Source organism: Cokeromyces recurvatus (assembly GCF_025118155.1).
Source record: "Cokeromyces recurvatus strain NRRL 2243 chromosome Unknown BX663scaffold_1, whole genome shotgun sequence".
Lineage (NCBI taxonomy): Eukaryota > Fungi > Mucoromycota > Mucoromycetes > Mucorales > Mucoraceae > Cokeromyces > Cokeromyces recurvatus.
Genome location: NW_026251387.1, coordinates 1,719,303 through 1,736,536, shown reverse-complemented (window position 1 = coordinate 1,736,536; position 17,234 = coordinate 1,719,303). Strand labels below are relative to the sequence as shown.

The 17,234-nt window shown below is 30.5% G+C and overlaps 6 protein-coding genes across 6 annotated transcripts; 2 read left to right on the top strand and 4 right to left on the bottom strand.

Annotated features, from left to right (window-relative positions):
- Positions 1–158: 158 nt before the first annotated feature.
- On the top strand, positions 159–2,163 carry BX663DRAFT_547743 (kinase-like domain-containing protein; the record flags this gene model as incomplete). The annotated part of the gene is made up of 4 exons (XM_051531032.1): positions 159–452; positions 520–784; positions 846–965; positions 1,037–2,163. 4 exons carry the CDS (start codon positions 159–161, stop codon positions 2,161–2,163), a joined length of 1,806 nt encoding a protein of 601 aa, XP_051388109.1.
- Positions 2,164–2,251: 88 nt separating this feature from the next.
- On the bottom strand, positions 2,252–2,875 carry BX663DRAFT_547742 (uncharacterized protein; the record flags this gene model as incomplete). Its single annotated transcript, XM_051531031.1, has 1 exon — positions 2,252–2,875. The coding sequence occupies one exon, from the start codon at positions 2,873–2,875 to the stop codon at positions 2,252–2,254; it is 624 nt and encodes a 207-aa protein (XP_051388108.1).
- Positions 2,876–3,063: 188 nt separating this feature from the next.
- BX663DRAFT_464683 (oxoglutarate dehydrogenase, E1 component) lies at positions 3,064–6,438 on the bottom strand. The gene is made up of 3 exons (XM_051524023.1): positions 5,728–6,438; positions 5,379–5,614; positions 3,064–5,305 (listed from the first exon to the last, which is right to left on the bottom strand). The coding sequence occupies exons 1-3, from the start codon at positions 6,392–6,394 to the stop codon at positions 3,083–3,085; spliced, it is 3,126 nt and encodes a 1,041-aa protein (XP_051388107.1). The 5' UTR covers positions 6,395–6,438; the 3' UTR covers positions 3,064–3,082.
- Positions 6,439–12,295: 5,857 nt separating this feature from the next.
- BX663DRAFT_493049 (kinase-like domain-containing protein) lies at positions 12,296–14,721 on the top strand. Its single transcript, XM_051525310.1, has 7 exons — positions 12,296–12,966; positions 13,078–13,250; positions 13,316–13,433; positions 13,569–13,678; positions 13,788–13,943; positions 14,001–14,403; positions 14,477–14,721. The coding sequence occupies exons 1-7, from the start codon at positions 12,405–12,407 to the stop codon at positions 14,521–14,523; spliced, it is 1,569 nt and encodes a 522-aa protein (XP_051388106.1). The 5' UTR covers positions 12,296–12,404; the 3' UTR covers positions 14,524–14,721.
- A 775-nt stretch (positions 14,722–15,496) lies between these two features.
- Positions 15,497–15,775, bottom strand: BX663DRAFT_493046 (uncharacterized protein). Its single transcript, XM_051525309.1, has one exon. It carries the CDS (start codon positions 15,731–15,733, stop codon positions 15,515–15,517), a length of 219 nt encoding a protein of 72 aa, XP_051388105.1. The 5' UTR covers positions 15,734–15,775; the 3' UTR covers positions 15,497–15,514.
- An 8-nt stretch (positions 15,776–15,783) lies between these two features.
- On the bottom strand, positions 15,784–16,276 carry BX663DRAFT_493045 (uncharacterized protein). Its single transcript, XM_051525308.1, has 2 exons — positions 16,000–16,276; positions 15,784–15,935 (listed from the first exon to the last, which is right to left on the bottom strand). Exons 1-2 carry the CDS (start codon positions 16,104–16,106, stop codon positions 15,833–15,835), a joined length of 210 nt encoding a protein of 69 aa, XP_051388104.1. The 5' UTR covers positions 16,107–16,276; the 3' UTR covers positions 15,784–15,832.
- Between the last annotated feature and the right edge of the window lie 958 nt (positions 16,277–17,234).

Genomic DNA, 17,234 nt, shown 5'->3' with positions numbered 1-17,234 from the left:
CAAAAATAATCCTATATTTAATCTCCGTTTAAACTTTCTGTATTTTCTAATTCGTTCATGTTTGTAAACAAGAAAAAAAAACCCTCCCCCCCTTTAATATTATTCTCTCTCTTTTTCTTTTCTTTTCTTTTTTTTTTAAATGAACATATAAGAATGACATGATGGAAGAAAACGATTTACAACAACAAATAGGTAGTTTATTAACACCTTGTAAAAGTACTGAACCAGTCAAGAAGCGTTCTTCATTTCGTCGTCTTTCCTTTTTTAAGCAACATAATGAACAAACATTAACTATTCCATCATCTGTTTTAACAACAAATACAATTAATAAAGAATATGACCCCGAAACAGGAAATAAAATAATCAATAATTTCATGATATTAAAAGAGATTGGAAGAGGCATGCATGGTAAAGTGAAATTAGCAGAAGACCTTGAAACAGGAGAGCTTGTCGTAAAGTATCTTTTATCCCCCCTTCTTTTTAACTAACTCCTTTTACTAATAATAGTTTTAAATATAGGCTATTAAAATCGTAGATAAACAAGCAAGAAGAAAACAGTTGGGTTATAGTATTTTAAGGGCCAAAAATAGTTATGAACAACAACAGAATAGACATCCTCTTTTTCCCAATTTTAAAAGAGTAACTTCTGAAAATAGAAAATTTTATTTAGAAAGTGAACGTAAAATTAGAAGAGAAATTGCAATATTAAAGAAATGCGTACATCCTCATGTAGTTCGATTACGTGAAGTAATTGATGAGCCTACAAGTCGGAAACTATATTTAGGTAATTTTTTTTTTTTTACTTTTATATACACTTTTTATTCTATTTAACAAAAATAAATTAGCCTTAGAGTATATGGAAGGCGGTGAAATTAAATGGAGAAATGAAGACACTAATAAACCTATACTATCCATGAATCAAGCAAGATCTATATTTAGAGATGTTTTAAGTGGTTTAGACTATCGTGAGTTTATATACAATACTCTATGCATTCTATCTATATATATTTATATCTATTTTCCCATCATTCATTAGTGCATTATCAGGGAATTATTCATCGTGATATTAAACCAGCTAATCTCTTATTAACAAAAGATCAAATTGTAAAGATTTCTGATTTTGGTGTTTCCTATTTTAATCAGCATTTGGCAGGTACAAAGCATTCTGATTATGACGAGGAAATTGATAGAGAATTGGCAGAGACAGCGGGTAGCCCTGCTTTTTTCGCTCCTGAGCTTTGTTGTGGTCATATAGAAGAAGGAAATGAATTGATGTCTAAAAGGAAAAGACGTATTACAAAGGCAATTGATGTATGGGCATTGGGTGTCACTTTATATTGTTTAATTTATGGTAGATGTCCCTTTATAGCTTCAACTGAATTTGAGTTATTTGAATTAATTCCGACTGCTCCTCTCTTATTTCCATCTCAAGAGGAAGTTGGTTTTGAAACACCTGAGGATTTAAAGGATTTGTTAACAAAATTATTAACTAAGGATCCTATGAAAAGGATTACATTAGAAGAAGCTAAACATCATCCTTGGGTAATACATGATTTAAAACATCCTCCTATTTGGTGGCAAGAAGCTGATCCAACTCATTATCAAACTGTAAAAGTAACAGATGAAGATGTGAGTCATGCTGTAACTAATATTATGAATCGTTTAAGAAGCTCAATACGACGTATTTCTTCCTCTTTGATTTCCAACTTGTCGCAAAGCTTTAATAGAAATCATTCTTCTCACAAGTGTTTATCTGCTTGTGCTATTCCAAATATAAACTCCGATCTTTCTTCTTCGTCTTTCATCATCACTTCACCTTCTTCTTCTTCTTCTTCTTCTCCTCCTCCTCCTCCTAGTACCACTAATCATCGTCGTAGAGTATCTTCCTTATCATCTATTTCATCTTCATCTTCAATATTACAGTGTGAAAACACAAATCGTCATGATTGGTTACCGACTTCATTTACAAATACTTCATCTTTATTTCGTTCATCCGAGCATTTTTTTGAGGAACATGAAATAGAAATAGAAAATGATAGTTATTGTCATCCTTTACTTCAACAGGAACATCGTCCAATTCAAATTGAACGACATGATTCTTCAAGTTCTTCCATGTCGGGTTTAGTTGTTACCTTTAGTCGTTCAACTGAACAAAAACAATAATAAATAAATAGAGGGATATACAAATAGATGTGTATACATTTATATATATACATATACATATATATTTGTTTAAGGGAGATCATCTTATTTAAGGGGAATAAGGTGGAGGCAATACATGACTACTACTAGGATGAGTACTACTAATAATGGTAGGGTGAAATTCATAATTGGTCTGTAATATATGATTAACTGTGCTGATATGTTGTTGATGCTCTATGATTGAATGAGTCATGGTATTAGGTTGTTGGGTTGAAAGGACATGATTTTTCATTTTGTTCGTATCCAATGTGTGTTGATCTTTTAATGGATCATCATTCTTCTGATGTCTCTGATTACGACGATGTCTTTTAAAATAAAGATAATGTAGACTAATGGCAACTATGATGAATAAAATGACGCTTATAATACTAACAACAATATGAATTGTATTATGACTGTTCATCGTAGTAGTAGAAGCTGTTGTACATGTATTTTTATAACAAGAAAGGTGATTTGAACATTGATGATCAAACTCACATACTTCACCATGTTTTAATTGTCTTACACAGAAATGGGCTTGATCACAGTAAAGACCTGATTGGCAATTACTTTCAGAGTTCGTTAAATCAATGACAACAGAAGAACCACTTTGTGGTGGTGGTGTATGTGTTGAATTGTTGTTGTAGAATATACATGTTTGACCTAGTTGGGCTGTTGTTGTTGTGATAGACATTTAAACTCTTTCCTCCTCCCCCCACATTGCTTCACCACCCTTGATTTTATTTTATTTGTACAACATTTCCAAAAAAAAAAAAAAAAAAAAAAAAAAAAAATATGCACATACAATGTCATACATTCATATACAAATATTTATAGAAATATTGCTTATTTAAAAAAAATAATTCTTTTTTTTTTTTTTTTGTATATTTAAAAAAGCAAATTACCAAACAGGAATACCATTTTCAATACTTCTCGGCTCAGTAACATGTCCAATCAAAGCTTGACTTAGGAAAGCATGTTCTTCTTTATAATGCTGCTTTTTATTACCTGTCGCAACGGAAGCAGAGGGAGGTCGACCGGCATAAGAGGGCGATTTACCCGTATGATATTCTGTTTGACTTAAAGCGGTTGTCAAACGTGGTTGTACATGATACCAACATCCCATATTCAAGGGTTCCTCCTGACACCAAAGGATATCCGCATTAGGGTATTTATCAGCATGTTCCTTAATTTGTTGGAAGGGGAATGGATTCAATTGCTCAATACGTGAGATAGCGATATCATTCATCTTATTTTGATCACGCGCTTTCAAAAGTGCATAGTAGACTTGTCCACTACAGAATATATGCTTCTTGATCTTCTCTGGACTGACCAAGACATCTTCAGGATGAGGTTCAGGTAAATAAAGTTGGAAGGAAGTATTAGGTCCTGTCATTTCTGAAAGTGAAGAACGAACTAAAGGATGTCTCAGCATAGATTTAGAGAATGGTAAGATGAGTGGCTTTCGGAATTGACGACAGATTTGACGACGAAGGACATGGAAGTATTGAGCTGGTGTAGATGGATAGACGACTTGCATATTACAGTCTTGATGCTGTCGTTGAAGCTTTTCAGGAGATGGGAAGACAGAAGGGTTTTCATCACACAATTGAAGATAACGTTCAAGTCGAGCAGAGGAATGCTCGGGGCCCTGTCCGTCATAACCATGGGGTAATGAAAGAACTAGACCCGTACGTTGAAGCCACTTTTGTTCTCCAGCAGCAAGGAATTGATCAATGATCACTTGTGCAGTATTAGCAAAATCACCAAATTGAGCTTCCCAGATAATCAATGCATTCGGATCAACAAGTGAATAACCTAATTCAAAGCCTAAAACACCATATTCCGATAAGGATGAATTCGTGATCAGAAGCTTGCCTTGTTCTGGACTGATGTTGTTTAAAAGTACGGTACGGCTATCGGTCTTTTGGTCATGTAGCACAGCATGACGTTGTGAGAAGGTGCCTCGCTCCACATCTTGACCAGAGACACGAACGTGTTTCCCTTCGAGTAAAAGGGACCCCCAGGCAAGACCCTCTGCGGTGGCCCAATCGATGTCTTTACCACTCTCCAAGCTTTTAGCACGTTGTTGAAGGATACGATTCAGGTTACGATGGACATTGAAATTTTGAGGTAAAGTCGTCATGGCCTTACCTACTTGTTCAAGTACTTCACTTGAAACACCTGTAGGATAATGAGGTAAAATTTCCTCAGCCAATTCCTTTGGAGACTTGAAACCTGGCCAAGTACTCGTTAACCATTCTTGTGAACTAGGCTTATAATCTTTACTTGCAGCATACTTTTCTTCCAAAATATTCCATACACGCTGCTTTTCTCTTTCTATCTGTTCATTCGTAAAGACCCCTTCTGCTTTAAGAGATTCTGCATACTGCTCTGCAACAGGCTTCATCTTTGAAATAGCTTGATACATTAAGGGTTGAGTAAACATGGGTTGATCCGTTTCATTATGGCCATGCTTTCGATAACAAACTAAATCAATAACACAATCACGATGGAATGTCTGTCTCCAATCAGCAGCTAATTGCATCACAAATGTCACTGCTTCCACATCATCTCCGTTTACATGGAATACGGGGGCATTAATTGACTTTGCTATATCTGTACAATACGGTGTTGAACGACCATAACGGGGATCGGTTGTAAAACCAATTTGATTATTGACAACGATATGAATCGTGCCACCTGTAGAATACGACGGTAGATCATAGAATCCCATGGTTTCATATACAATACCTTGCCCTGCCATAGCAGCATCACCATGCATTAAGATCGCCATAGCATGTTTACCTTCTGGATCACAACCATAGAACTGAAGCGCCTTTGTTTTCCCCAACACAACAGGGTTCACCGCTTCAAGGTGAGATGGGTTGGCTACTAATGAAAGATGAACGCGTTTACCAGAAGGTGTAGGACGTACATAATTCATACCCAGATGATATTTTACATCACCTGAACCTTCATCAGAAGGCTCAAGAGAGCCACTGAATTCACAAAAAATGGATTCATTTGGCTTACGAACCACATTTGAGAGAACGTTCAAACGGCCTCGATGTGGCATACCGATTACAATTGATTCTACACCTAAATCGACTGATCTATCGATCTATATGTATATATGTATGTGTCAATTTGTTAGTGCAAAAAAAAAAATTATAATCATATAATATAAAACTTACTAACGCCTTCATACCAGGAATAAGACTTTCACCACCTTCTAGACCAAATCTCTTTTCAGAAGGATATTTGGAGGCAACAAAACGTTCAAAGCTATCAGACCAAGTTAAACGATCAAAGATAACTTTTTTTTCTTCATTGGAATATTTATAGGGTTCAGGCTTCTCAATACGAGAACGAATCCAATTACATTGTTCACGATCAGGGATATGAATATATTCAATACCAATGGATCCGCCTATATACAAAAAAAATAAAAATAAAAAATGTATAAATACTCTTTTTTTTTTTTTTTTTTTTCCTCCGCCCCTCTCCCCCTCCCTAATTTTAATATATAAATATATACTTTACAATACATTTTTTTTAGGGCTTCAATGATCTCACGTAGAGTTAATTCTTTTTCTGTTTCGCCTAAAGCAGGCAAGATACCAGGCCCTAAAGTAAATTTACGATCCAAATCTTGTTCCTTAAAGCCATAATATTGATATGTTAATTCAGGAGGGTGCGAGTTTTCAATACTTGCGTGTTGAATATGTAAAGGATCAAGGTGAGCTAAATGATGTCCACGGACTTGATAAGCACGAACAAGCAATTGAATTTTCATATGCTCAATAACACGCTTTGATGATCCGTCTGCGGCATTTGTAATGCCAGTGGGTAAATCAGGTAAACGAGCACTATCAGAGGGCATCATCATGATAGTAGGTGGGGGTACGTAGGCTTTATCAGGAGGAACACCGTTAGCAATATTCTTAAAATAGATTTGCCATGATAAATGAACTGAAGTTGGATCTTTTAACCAAGCCTCATACATTTCCTCAACATAATTAGCAGAATTACCCTGCAAGAAACCTTCATTGACAGATGGTGGGGAGGAGGAATGACTTGAAACATGGCGTGATTGCTGTGTAGAAGAAATAAAAGTAGGTGGAAGACATGTCTTTTGATAATTCAACGATGCTAAATTCTTTTTTAAAAATGGTTTTGTAGCACGAGAAAGTGCTGAAAGTCGATACATACTCAAATACAACTGGTATAAAACAGATAAAAAAAAAAAAAAAAGAATAGAATAAAAATATATATAAAAAAAACAGCTTTTATTTATTTATTTATTTATATATATATTTATTGTGACGTTTTAACTAAATAACACTTTTGCATAAATTTCTATTTTGTTGCACAAGAAGCAAGTAATAAATGAATATTACGTGATTCTTTACATACTATGCAGTCTGCCTACTAGTATTCTTCATAATGCATTTGATATAAAGCAATCATCCACCTTCATTTATATTACGGTCAAAAATAAAAAAAAAGGAATACAAATTACCCCCGGTTTTTTTTGTTCTATTGTTTCAAGTTTCAAAATAATACATTCGATTTCAACAAAAAAAGAAAAATTTGGGAACAATTTATAACGGATAAATATTCAAATTTGAAAACGGTCAACGAAATTAAAAAACACGTAAAATTAAAACACGAAAATAAAAAATATGTTCTCTCATTACAAAGATATTTTTTTTAAAATTTTTTTTTCTTTATTTATAATTATTTTCATAAAAAAAATAAAATAAACATAAATTACCTAATAAAAAAAAGAAATAAGTTTGATTAATAAAAGATATTAACAAAAAAAAAGAAAATAATTTCTTTTTCAGAGATATTAAGTTTCTTTATCAGCACTAGAGCTTGCGCTCGGCTAAGCGTGGTGGTGCATAAAATTTCGAAACCTTTATATCATCATTATAAAGATATTTTTTCTTTATTTATTTATTTTTTTTTGAAAGATTTTACCTACCAATCAAAGAGATCGATTTTGACAAATTAAGCCAAAAAGGAAAAAAAATGTATTATTGAATAAATCTGATTTATAAAAAAAAATACGTTAGAATAAATGAATTATAGAATTTAAAAAACTATTATTTTCATATTTCAGTAAATTAATATAAATGTTCTCTTTCATTATTTTTCAGAGAGATTCCCATTTTATACAATCATCCTTATTATGAAAATAATAGTCGCGTATATAAAAACATACGTATTTATAGAACACTACTTACATTTTTTTTTCTTCCCCTTTTGACTTGAGAAGATGAGACTATTAAAATAATAAAAAAAGAAAAAGAGTGAATAAAAAAGCTCTGTAAATTACTCAAATGTTTAAATATAATAAATTAAAAAAAAAAAAATTTTTTTGACAACTGAATTTTGAAAATAAGTGGACTGTCAAAATAATAAGATATTATTGGATAAACTGGACTGCTTTATTGATCAATTTGTAACAGATAGTCAAAGTTAAGGAATAGTTTCAGCTATCTGATTCATACTTGAAGTGCGCCATGCTGTATGTCTTAATTATAATATGATAGCCATCAAATTAAATAAAAGAAAGAAAGAAAAAAAAAAACTATGAGACAAGATATAGTTTATTTAAATAAATATGTTTTCGAAAGAAGCATTTGTTTCAATTTAATTAGTCTTCTGCGTGTTCCGTCAATATACGAAGATACTTCTTTTTTTCTTCGATAAATGTATAAATATAACTTTGTATTATCGTATTTAATCTAATGACTATATAAATTTGAGCCAATTGAAGATATGTAGATGCTCTTTTTTTTTTCTTCTTTCTAGTTAAAGGAGCATAATGAGCCAATATACATTGCAAACTTTTACCAAATTAAAATCCTTTAGAGTCATTACTTTCGGCCAATTTTTTTTTTTTTTTGAAGACTTCTAGTAAAAGCACATTTTCTACTAACAGAGACATACCTTTTATTGGAAGACGGTTTAGGTAAAGTATTAACTGTTTTAAGCAGTATTATTAGCCTAATGTCATCTGAATAATACCTAGAAATGCACTTTTATAAATCTATAGGCATATGGATATAAAAATATACTAATAATAATAATTGGAGTATATAGGATTATTCCAATATGATAAACAAATAGTTGGAGTATAGAAATATAGGATAGAGTAATTACTATTATAAGAGCAGTGTACATAAATAGTATATACTTATTATATGCTTCTTCCGTTACTAATATATGTTGTAGACCCGTTTTTCTTTTTTTTTTCTCGATACTCAATCCAATACTGTGACATATAACGTTGGTTATTTTATATAATTATTGTGAAATAGAATAATGGTATATTTAAGAAGAGAGTCGTTCTGCCTTTAGTATGAATAAGAAAACCCACTAATAAAATTAAATAAGTTCTTTATTATCGATTTGCTTCTAACACGCATGTTTAATTGTATGTATGTAGCATATCATCTTTTTTAAACAAAATAGAGTACAAAACTATAGATAAAGCTCTATATAGCAGTAAAGTTAAATTTGAGATACATAATTTATTTATTTATATATATCTTCATCTCTTTATTTATGTAATATATCTCTTATATTATACGCGTAAAAAGGTATTTCCTTCCTCTGATATGCGGAATTTAAATAACCGTGCCTTTGTTTGGCACTGTATTTTTTTTTTTTTTTTTTTTTTTTTTTTCACTAATATAACTCAATTAACTTAGTGTTGTAGCTTGCAAACATTTCAACAAATGATTCCATAAAGTTTTAGTATATACTGATAGCAAAAAGTAACTATCTGTAGAAGAATGAAGAATCCATAATTTAACAAAGTTCATCTCGTTTTCTTTTCCTTATTGTTATTCTTAATTAATAATTGATATTCTACACTATATTATTGTGATAATTTTAATAGAATGATGGTTTATACTGAATAATAGTTTAAATAATGATCATTGATTTCATTTACCATTCAAAGTGCTTACATACAAACAGAAAATATACTCATAATAATAAGTTTTGAACTGAATATAAGTCATAAATGTAGATATACATGCATATATAGCCCAAGTCTTTCCTCTATTTTGGAAAAAAAAAATCAAAATATAACAAAAATCCAAAATTTACTGGGTCTTCACTTATGGTTCATGGTGCTTCGCTTTGACACAAGCTTACACTTTTTGTGCTCACAGTAAGTACAACTCTTAATAGTTTGAAATGCATTTATCACTCAAAAAAATCAATAAAGATTCAAAATTAAATAGCTTGATATAGTATATACAAAAAGCGGAATAGTTGGATGTACATATTAGATTGTGCTAATGTATATATGTATTTCTTTTTTTTTTTATCTTATGTTACAATTTGTTGTCTTCAGGTTTTACTAAGGATTCAGCAATGCTTTACTGTAAAATAGAAATCATTGTCAGTTGAAAATAATAGAATAAAAAACATGTTAATAATGCTATACCTTAGAACTATATATTAATTCTATGGAAATATGTATGTATGCATAAATTTCATACGTAGTGGGCAAAGTAAATGGTGGCTGCTCGTGATTATACATAAGCATCTTTATTCAAGTCTATACTCATACGGAAGAAGCATAAAATATGAGCCTTTTGTAAAGAGAAAGAAAGATGCATGTCAAATATTATTTAAAACCCTTACCTTGACCTAAAATTCTGAATGACACTGCTGCTGCTGCTTCGTGTTGTGCTTTTTGCATATCTTAGACGAGCGTGTAATTGTGGTTTCATTATCTCTAAAACATACATTTTATCTTCCTCATGTTGATCTTAAGAAACACCGACTTTCTTCACTTTACTACAAGCGACTTTGAGAGTTTTATCATGCTGCTTAGCATGCATTAAAACATCAGGACACAGAAGATTATCCCCATCTACTGTTTCATTCTACTTATATGCCCCATGGAACAGCACCAAATTCCATTTTGGGCATTGCCATGTGCAAGGAAAAGTAGCGAGAAAAAAGGTAGAAACAGAATTGACCATGAAACCTATATCAAATCCATTGTTTTTAATACCCTCTCTACTATGCAGATGAGAGGATACTATTTAAGATGTTATTTCTGATAATTCATGCTTAATTCAAGCTGTATATATAATTATTTTTTTTTTGTTTTGAACTGTTGCTCTTTTGAACTTGCGAATGTTCAAATACACATTGTTTGTCAAGTCAAACTTCATTTCAACTGCCTCATCATCTGACGCAAAAATTACACATCCTATATATAGAACTCAAAAAAAAAAAGTTAGCTGTGCTTGATTGCTAAAGAGTATATACTTCTTGTTACATGCACCCTCTTTATCACTGATTACTTCGAAGCCTCTAAAGTTATTATGAACGGTTTACATGCGCTGTCTCTTATTAGATTCTTCATTTAGAGACTCTTTATTGATCATAATGTTACGTTTCTAATTGTTATACCTCCCCCCGCTATGAAGCTAGCATTATACTACAACCATAGATGTTATTAATACATTTATGTGTTCTAGCCCTTATGTCTAGATCTATTATTCAGACATAGATGCCGATAAATGTATAATCATCATTAGTTGCACAAGTACTCCCAGATCAAGATATAAAAGAACAATAACTAACGGAACAGTATTTAACTGGATCAAGCTATATTTGAATATCTTTAATTAACAAAGATAAAAATAGTTTATACGAACATCTATTGCACTGCGTATATTAGGAACTAAACTTTTAATTGTGGCCTTAATTAATTCCATAGTAACTCAGAAGCGCACATTAAATAATGATATTTGAATTTATATATAAATACTCTTTAATAACAAAAATGAAAGGATAGTTAGAATTAACTATCTCTGAATAGTCAATAGTCAGTATCTGTTTAATCATTTATAGTTTTTTTTTTTTTTTTTTTTTTTTTTTTTTTTTTTTTTTTTTTTTTTCTAAGTTTTTTTTTCTTTTTATTTTATTGTGTCTCTATCTTTATTGCTGAAGATACATCATCCGATACTTTTTAAAGATTTAAACAGAGCTTTTAGTAAAGTTAACACTTAATTTAGAAGTGTTCATATTACCATTGATGAGGTCATCTGGTTATTTCCATAAGCCAATTCATGTACTAAGAATGCTGTAAAACAATGACTGAGAGCTAGCAGGAATCACTTTCTCTTCCTTCAAGTATTGTAAGAAATGATAGTTTGTTAAGGGAGATCTAGCATAGGCTATTTTTTGAGTAATGCCCTGATTACATAAGTTTCTTTAGTGTTTATAGCAGCTTTTATTTTATTTTATTTCATTTCATTTTTTAGAGAATAGGGTCGAGCTGTTTGCTCGTTGGTTTCTCTTTTGCTATTAATCGTTCTCTTTTTTTTTTTTTTTTTTTTTTTTTTTTTTTTTTTTTTTTTTTTTTTTTTTTTTTTTTTTTACATTACCAATGCACTTTTCTATACAAGTGAAAAAAAAAAATAAACAACAACATCAATATTGATATGTATATCTTTTTTTTTTAATAGATTTCGATGGTCATGGATTATCAGTCTTTCATTTCATGATATAGCATAATGATGGATATGAAGAGAGAGAAAGAAGCATGTTGTCAAAGCAAACATCTGTAACTTTAAATAATTTAACTGTTGATTTGATTAAATGCTAATAATTCATCAGCAAACATGATGTGTTGCTTATAAAACTCTTTGATCATTTTATATGTTGTATATTTCTTGTTTTAGTTTTATATCCCTGATGAATTAACAGTATATATTTTATAATCTAAAGCAAATGTAGTATAATAGTGAATCAATGTGTTTGTTTGTAGTTATTAATTAGAAGTCCTTCATTCTCCTTAGTTTACTAAAGAAACAGTAGACAGCATAAGTCTCTAACATGTCCAAGCCTAATTTATTAGCTTCTGATTTTGTTTCTAATTTAATCCACTTACTTTAAATTGTTAAAAAAAAAAGGGTCATTCTATACTTTACAATATGTAAGTAGACAATGAGTGGGGAGGGGGGGGGATAAGCAATAAAATAACATTCTACATTGTCTCAAAATTTTCCTTCAGTTGTCCAAATACCAATTTTGGGTTGTAAATCAGTTTTTAAATTTTCTGAAAAAAAAAAAAATTGGATTTCAGCCGAAATATTGTAATTTTTTTTTAATTACTATTTTTTTTTTTTTTTTTTTTTCTGCTTCATATATATTTTCTTTTAAATACTTGTATAATGTCTTTAATTTATTCAACTGATACCGATAACTCTATATCTGCGCCGCTTCCTACCCATTTTTCTCCAAGTTTACATTATAATGATAACTACAGTAGTAGCAGTAATAATAATAGCAATATGAATCATTATATTCAGCAACAAGTAGAGAATACACCCGCTTTTACTGTTCCCGATAACTTCCAACTTCAGGACATTCAAAATAATAAGAAAGCACCAAAATCAAATTCCTGGTTTAATACAAGTGCTTTTGGTAAAGCAAATACCAAAGCTATCCGAAGAGTAGCTTCTGCACCTAATGCAAATCACTTACAGCCCCATAAACCTAATAATTCTTCATCTTTATTACATCAAAGTTTACATCCTGATAATGCAAGTCTTCAATCTCAATTTGATAAAATGAAATTATGTAGAAGAACTTACTCAAGTAGCAGCATTAAAATTAAAAACTTGGAAGTAGGCCCATCAAGTTTTGTTAAAATAAGAATGCTAGGAAAAGGTGATGTCGGTAAAGTTTATATGGTTCGACAAAAAGGGACGGATAAACTATACGCTATGAAAGGTAAAATAAAAATAATAATAATAAAAAAATAAAAAAAAAATAAAATAAAAAAAATGAAAAAAATGAAATTTTTGTGTGTACTTGGAAAATTTACATGAGTATATTACCTAGTGCTTTCGAAAAAAGAAATGATCAAGCGAAATAAAATCAAACGTGCTCTGGCAGAACAAGAAATATTGATGACATCAAATCATCCATTTATTGTTACCTTATATCATTGCTTTCAAAGTCAAGAGTATCTTTATTTTGTTATGGAATATTGTATGGGTGGTGAATTTTTAGAGGTAAAATCATATACACAAGTAAATTGAATTTTATAAATTGAAATAATTCTATATTAGCATTACAGCTAAGACCTGGTAAATGTCTAAATGAAGATGGTGCTAGGTTCTATGCAGCAGAGGTGACAGCAGCTCTTGAATATTTACATCTGCAAGGTCATATATATCGTGATCTTAAACCTGAAAGTAAGTCAAATAATATCATATAAAGTGTTAAAAGATAGTATATGTATATATAGTTGTGTGTGTGTGTGTGTGTGTGTGTGTGTGTGTGTGTGTGTGTGTGTGTGTGTGTGTGTGTTTTTACTTATTTACAATTAGACATTTTATTACATCAAAGTGGACATATTATGTTAACAGATTTTGATCTAAGTAAAGGATCAAGTCCTCCAGGTAGACCAGGTGTAGTCAAGTCAAAATCACCAAATCAGGTAAATAGATAAATGAATGGTATTTAAGACATTATAGTTCTAAATATATATACATATACATGTACATGTACATGTACAAATATATATATATATATATATATATTCTTAGCCACCATCTATTGATACTAAAAGCTGTGTAGAAGGATTACGTACAAACAGTTTTGTTGGAACCGAAGAATATATTGCACCTGAAGTCATTAAAGGATGTGGTCATACAAGTGCTGTTGATTGGTGGACATTAGGAATACTTATTTATGAAATGCTTGTAAGTATAGACTCATATTTAATAATTATAACTATAATTAATAATATCATTCTATAGTATGGTACAACTCCTTTCAAGGGAAATGGTAGAAACGATACATTTTCCAAAATTCTTCACACAGAAGTTCATTTTCCACATCAACCTGCACCTTATTGTGGTACTATTTCAAGTAGTACAAAGAATCTAATTCGTAAATTACTACAAAAAGATGAACAAATTCGACTTGGATCTAGAGCAGGAGCTGCTGATATAAAACAGCATTCATTTTTTAAAGCTATTAATTTTGCTTTATTAAGAAATATGACACCACCTATTATTCCTGCTGTTCAAAAACCAAACGGAATTGATGCTATCAACTTTAGAAAGATTCAAGAAAGTATTAGCTTAGACTTAGAAGCGGATGGATTAAAGATGATAAAGAAATTAGAGAAATCAAATCCGTTTGAGAAATTTGACTCCAGTAAGTTATAATAACATGTATTTAGTAATACTTACTTTACTAAATAAAAGCAATTTTATTCATTATCTTTTAGTTACTCTGTACCACATTGGGGATTCTGATTCTGACGTAGACTATTAAATATACACTTAAATAATAATAACAATAACAATACCCTACTCTTATAATATTTCTTTATTTCATATAATATAATATCAGTTATAAAGCAGCAAAAAAATTACTATCTAAGGATACATGAATGTATTTATAGTTGTTTATTTATTTATTTTTTACATCATTTTAGAAAATAATAATAAACAATTTATTTCTTGATTTACACGAAAGTCTTTAACAGGTAGTAACTATAATAGGTGATCGCTCAGACGTATCTTCTTGCTGTTGTTGATGCCATATTGAGTCTATGGCCCATTCAACGTCCCAATGGAAAGCAGGATATCGATCTGTTAGTAGTATATGACTAGCATTGACTCTTAGTTATCTTCTTCTTCTAGTAGACTTCTTGGTTGAGAGTCGACTGACATCTTCAATTATTGAAGATATATTTAAAGAGGAATCTATTCCTATAGGATCACGCAACCCATCAGCAACTATAGATGATAGTGATTTATCTTGAATTTGCAGGGTTTACTGTATCTATTTTCATTATGAGACACTTTATTATGACTGAAGATAGATAACACAGATGCCAACCACGAGGAAGTGACGTTTATTAACTTACTTGAGGATTGACAAGAGTGCCACTTCACTAAAGGTAATTGATCCTTATCATGATGATCTCCAGAGGAAGCATGAACATCCAAATGATATCGTAGTGAACATAAGCTATGTATCGCAGTTGTATCTTTATGACTGACAGCACTCATATCCAAAACAATACGCTTTAAACTGGATATAATTTGTTATTTGTAACAAGCTTCTGTCATGACTCTTGATCTTTAATTGAGGCTCATTCATATGAGACTGATTTATATTTGAAGTTATTTTTATATGTACATACTTTGACCAATTCTTCATTTTTTTTTCATTTACATATTCTGCATTAGGATATGTGTAGTGGAAATCATGTTTATTCACATAAATGTAACGGGTATTTTTTTTTTTATTATCTCTCCTATTTGACACTTTTTTCATGATATCCATCGTTAAGAGATGAAATAGATTGCGTTGTTAATATGATGGTAGGTTCATCCAATTTAAGATTTATATATGTTATCGATAGCTTAATACGACCCAAGACTACGACTGAGGGTCGAGTAAGGTTTACCAACATGTGTAAAAAGGAAAGACCCACCGAGATATAGATACCGGTCTTGACATCCATAAAGCACATTACCACTACAGTCACCACATAGATAAAAAAAAAAAAAACTTCCAGTGAAATGATAGGTTTTGACACACAAGATCAATGACCGCATAAATGACTACTGCTTCAGGAGTATAATAAAAAGCAGGTGTCAATACATAAAGAGCAAGAAGAGCGATTGCACCTGAAAAGAATACCTACTAAATGGAGTTTTAGCACCAGTACACGGGTATGCACTATTATTATTATTATAATCAATGTAATATCTATTATAATTGTATATTACGTACCAGGAAAAAAATGACCCAACAATGTTACTCATACCAACCGTCACTATTTCTTGATTTATATTTATATTATAATTATTCATTTGTCCAAATGCCTTTTGAAACCGATACATGCTCCAAAAATGAGGATTAGGATAATAGAAAGTAAAAGACCACCTGATTCTTTCAATACAGTCATGTTTCAATGTGGAAGAGATATTGCAGGCACTTTTTTCAATAATAGATATAGCAGATAAATATGCTGAATAGTTTTGATTGATTAGATTAGAAATGAAGGTTTCCAGCAATCACAATCAGTCTACTTCTCATAATTCCCAAGAAAAAAAAAATAATATCTGCCTTGGCCGAAACATCCATGAGAATTTGTTTTCACTCTAATAAAGCAATGCTGCTGTGATTACTAACAGACCCTGATGAAATAAAGAATAGCAAGTGCAACTAGGCCAAAGGCAGCATCTAGACGAACCTCTTTCAGACTTTTACAAAAAAACATTTATAAAATGTCAAATTAAAAGTGGTTCGTAAGAATTTACATCGTTGCGTACTACAAATAAAAGTCTAATTTCAGTCATATTTCAGTGTTGTGAAATATCTAATTTCACAAACATTTGTTCTGCATTTCAAACCCTCTATTGGATTACGCTTCTTTAACCTTTATTATTTATTTACGTTTTTTCACTCTTAATTGGCCTTTACATTCAAATTAAATACTTGCTTATTCGTTGTGTTATAATACATTATACACTTCTTTAAAATACAGTGAATAATGGAGTTTATATTCTTTTTAAAGACGATTTTATTTTTATTCATTATTTCATTTTAGGATATATAAAACATGTTTAAAAATGTATATGATATATATATATATATATATATATATATATAAATGTATACAATTTTTATCGAAAAATAAGATAAATATATTATGGCAAAGACCAATATAACGTGTAATGGAATCATCCAAAGGACCATAGATAGCTTCTTTCATAATAGAATTCTTCCTATAATAAAATAAAAGACTATTTAGTCAATGAAGAAATAAATAAATTATATTTTAGTTTCTTACCATTTCTTTACACGTTAACGGCCACCGAAGCAGGATAGTTTTTTTTTTTTTTTTTTTTTTTTTTTTTTTTTTTTTCACTTACCTAAATAAAAGATAAGAAAAATCAATACATATTTTACGCGTTTAAAATAATAGTTAGTGTGCTTACTATATTATCACAAGATAAAAGCTATAA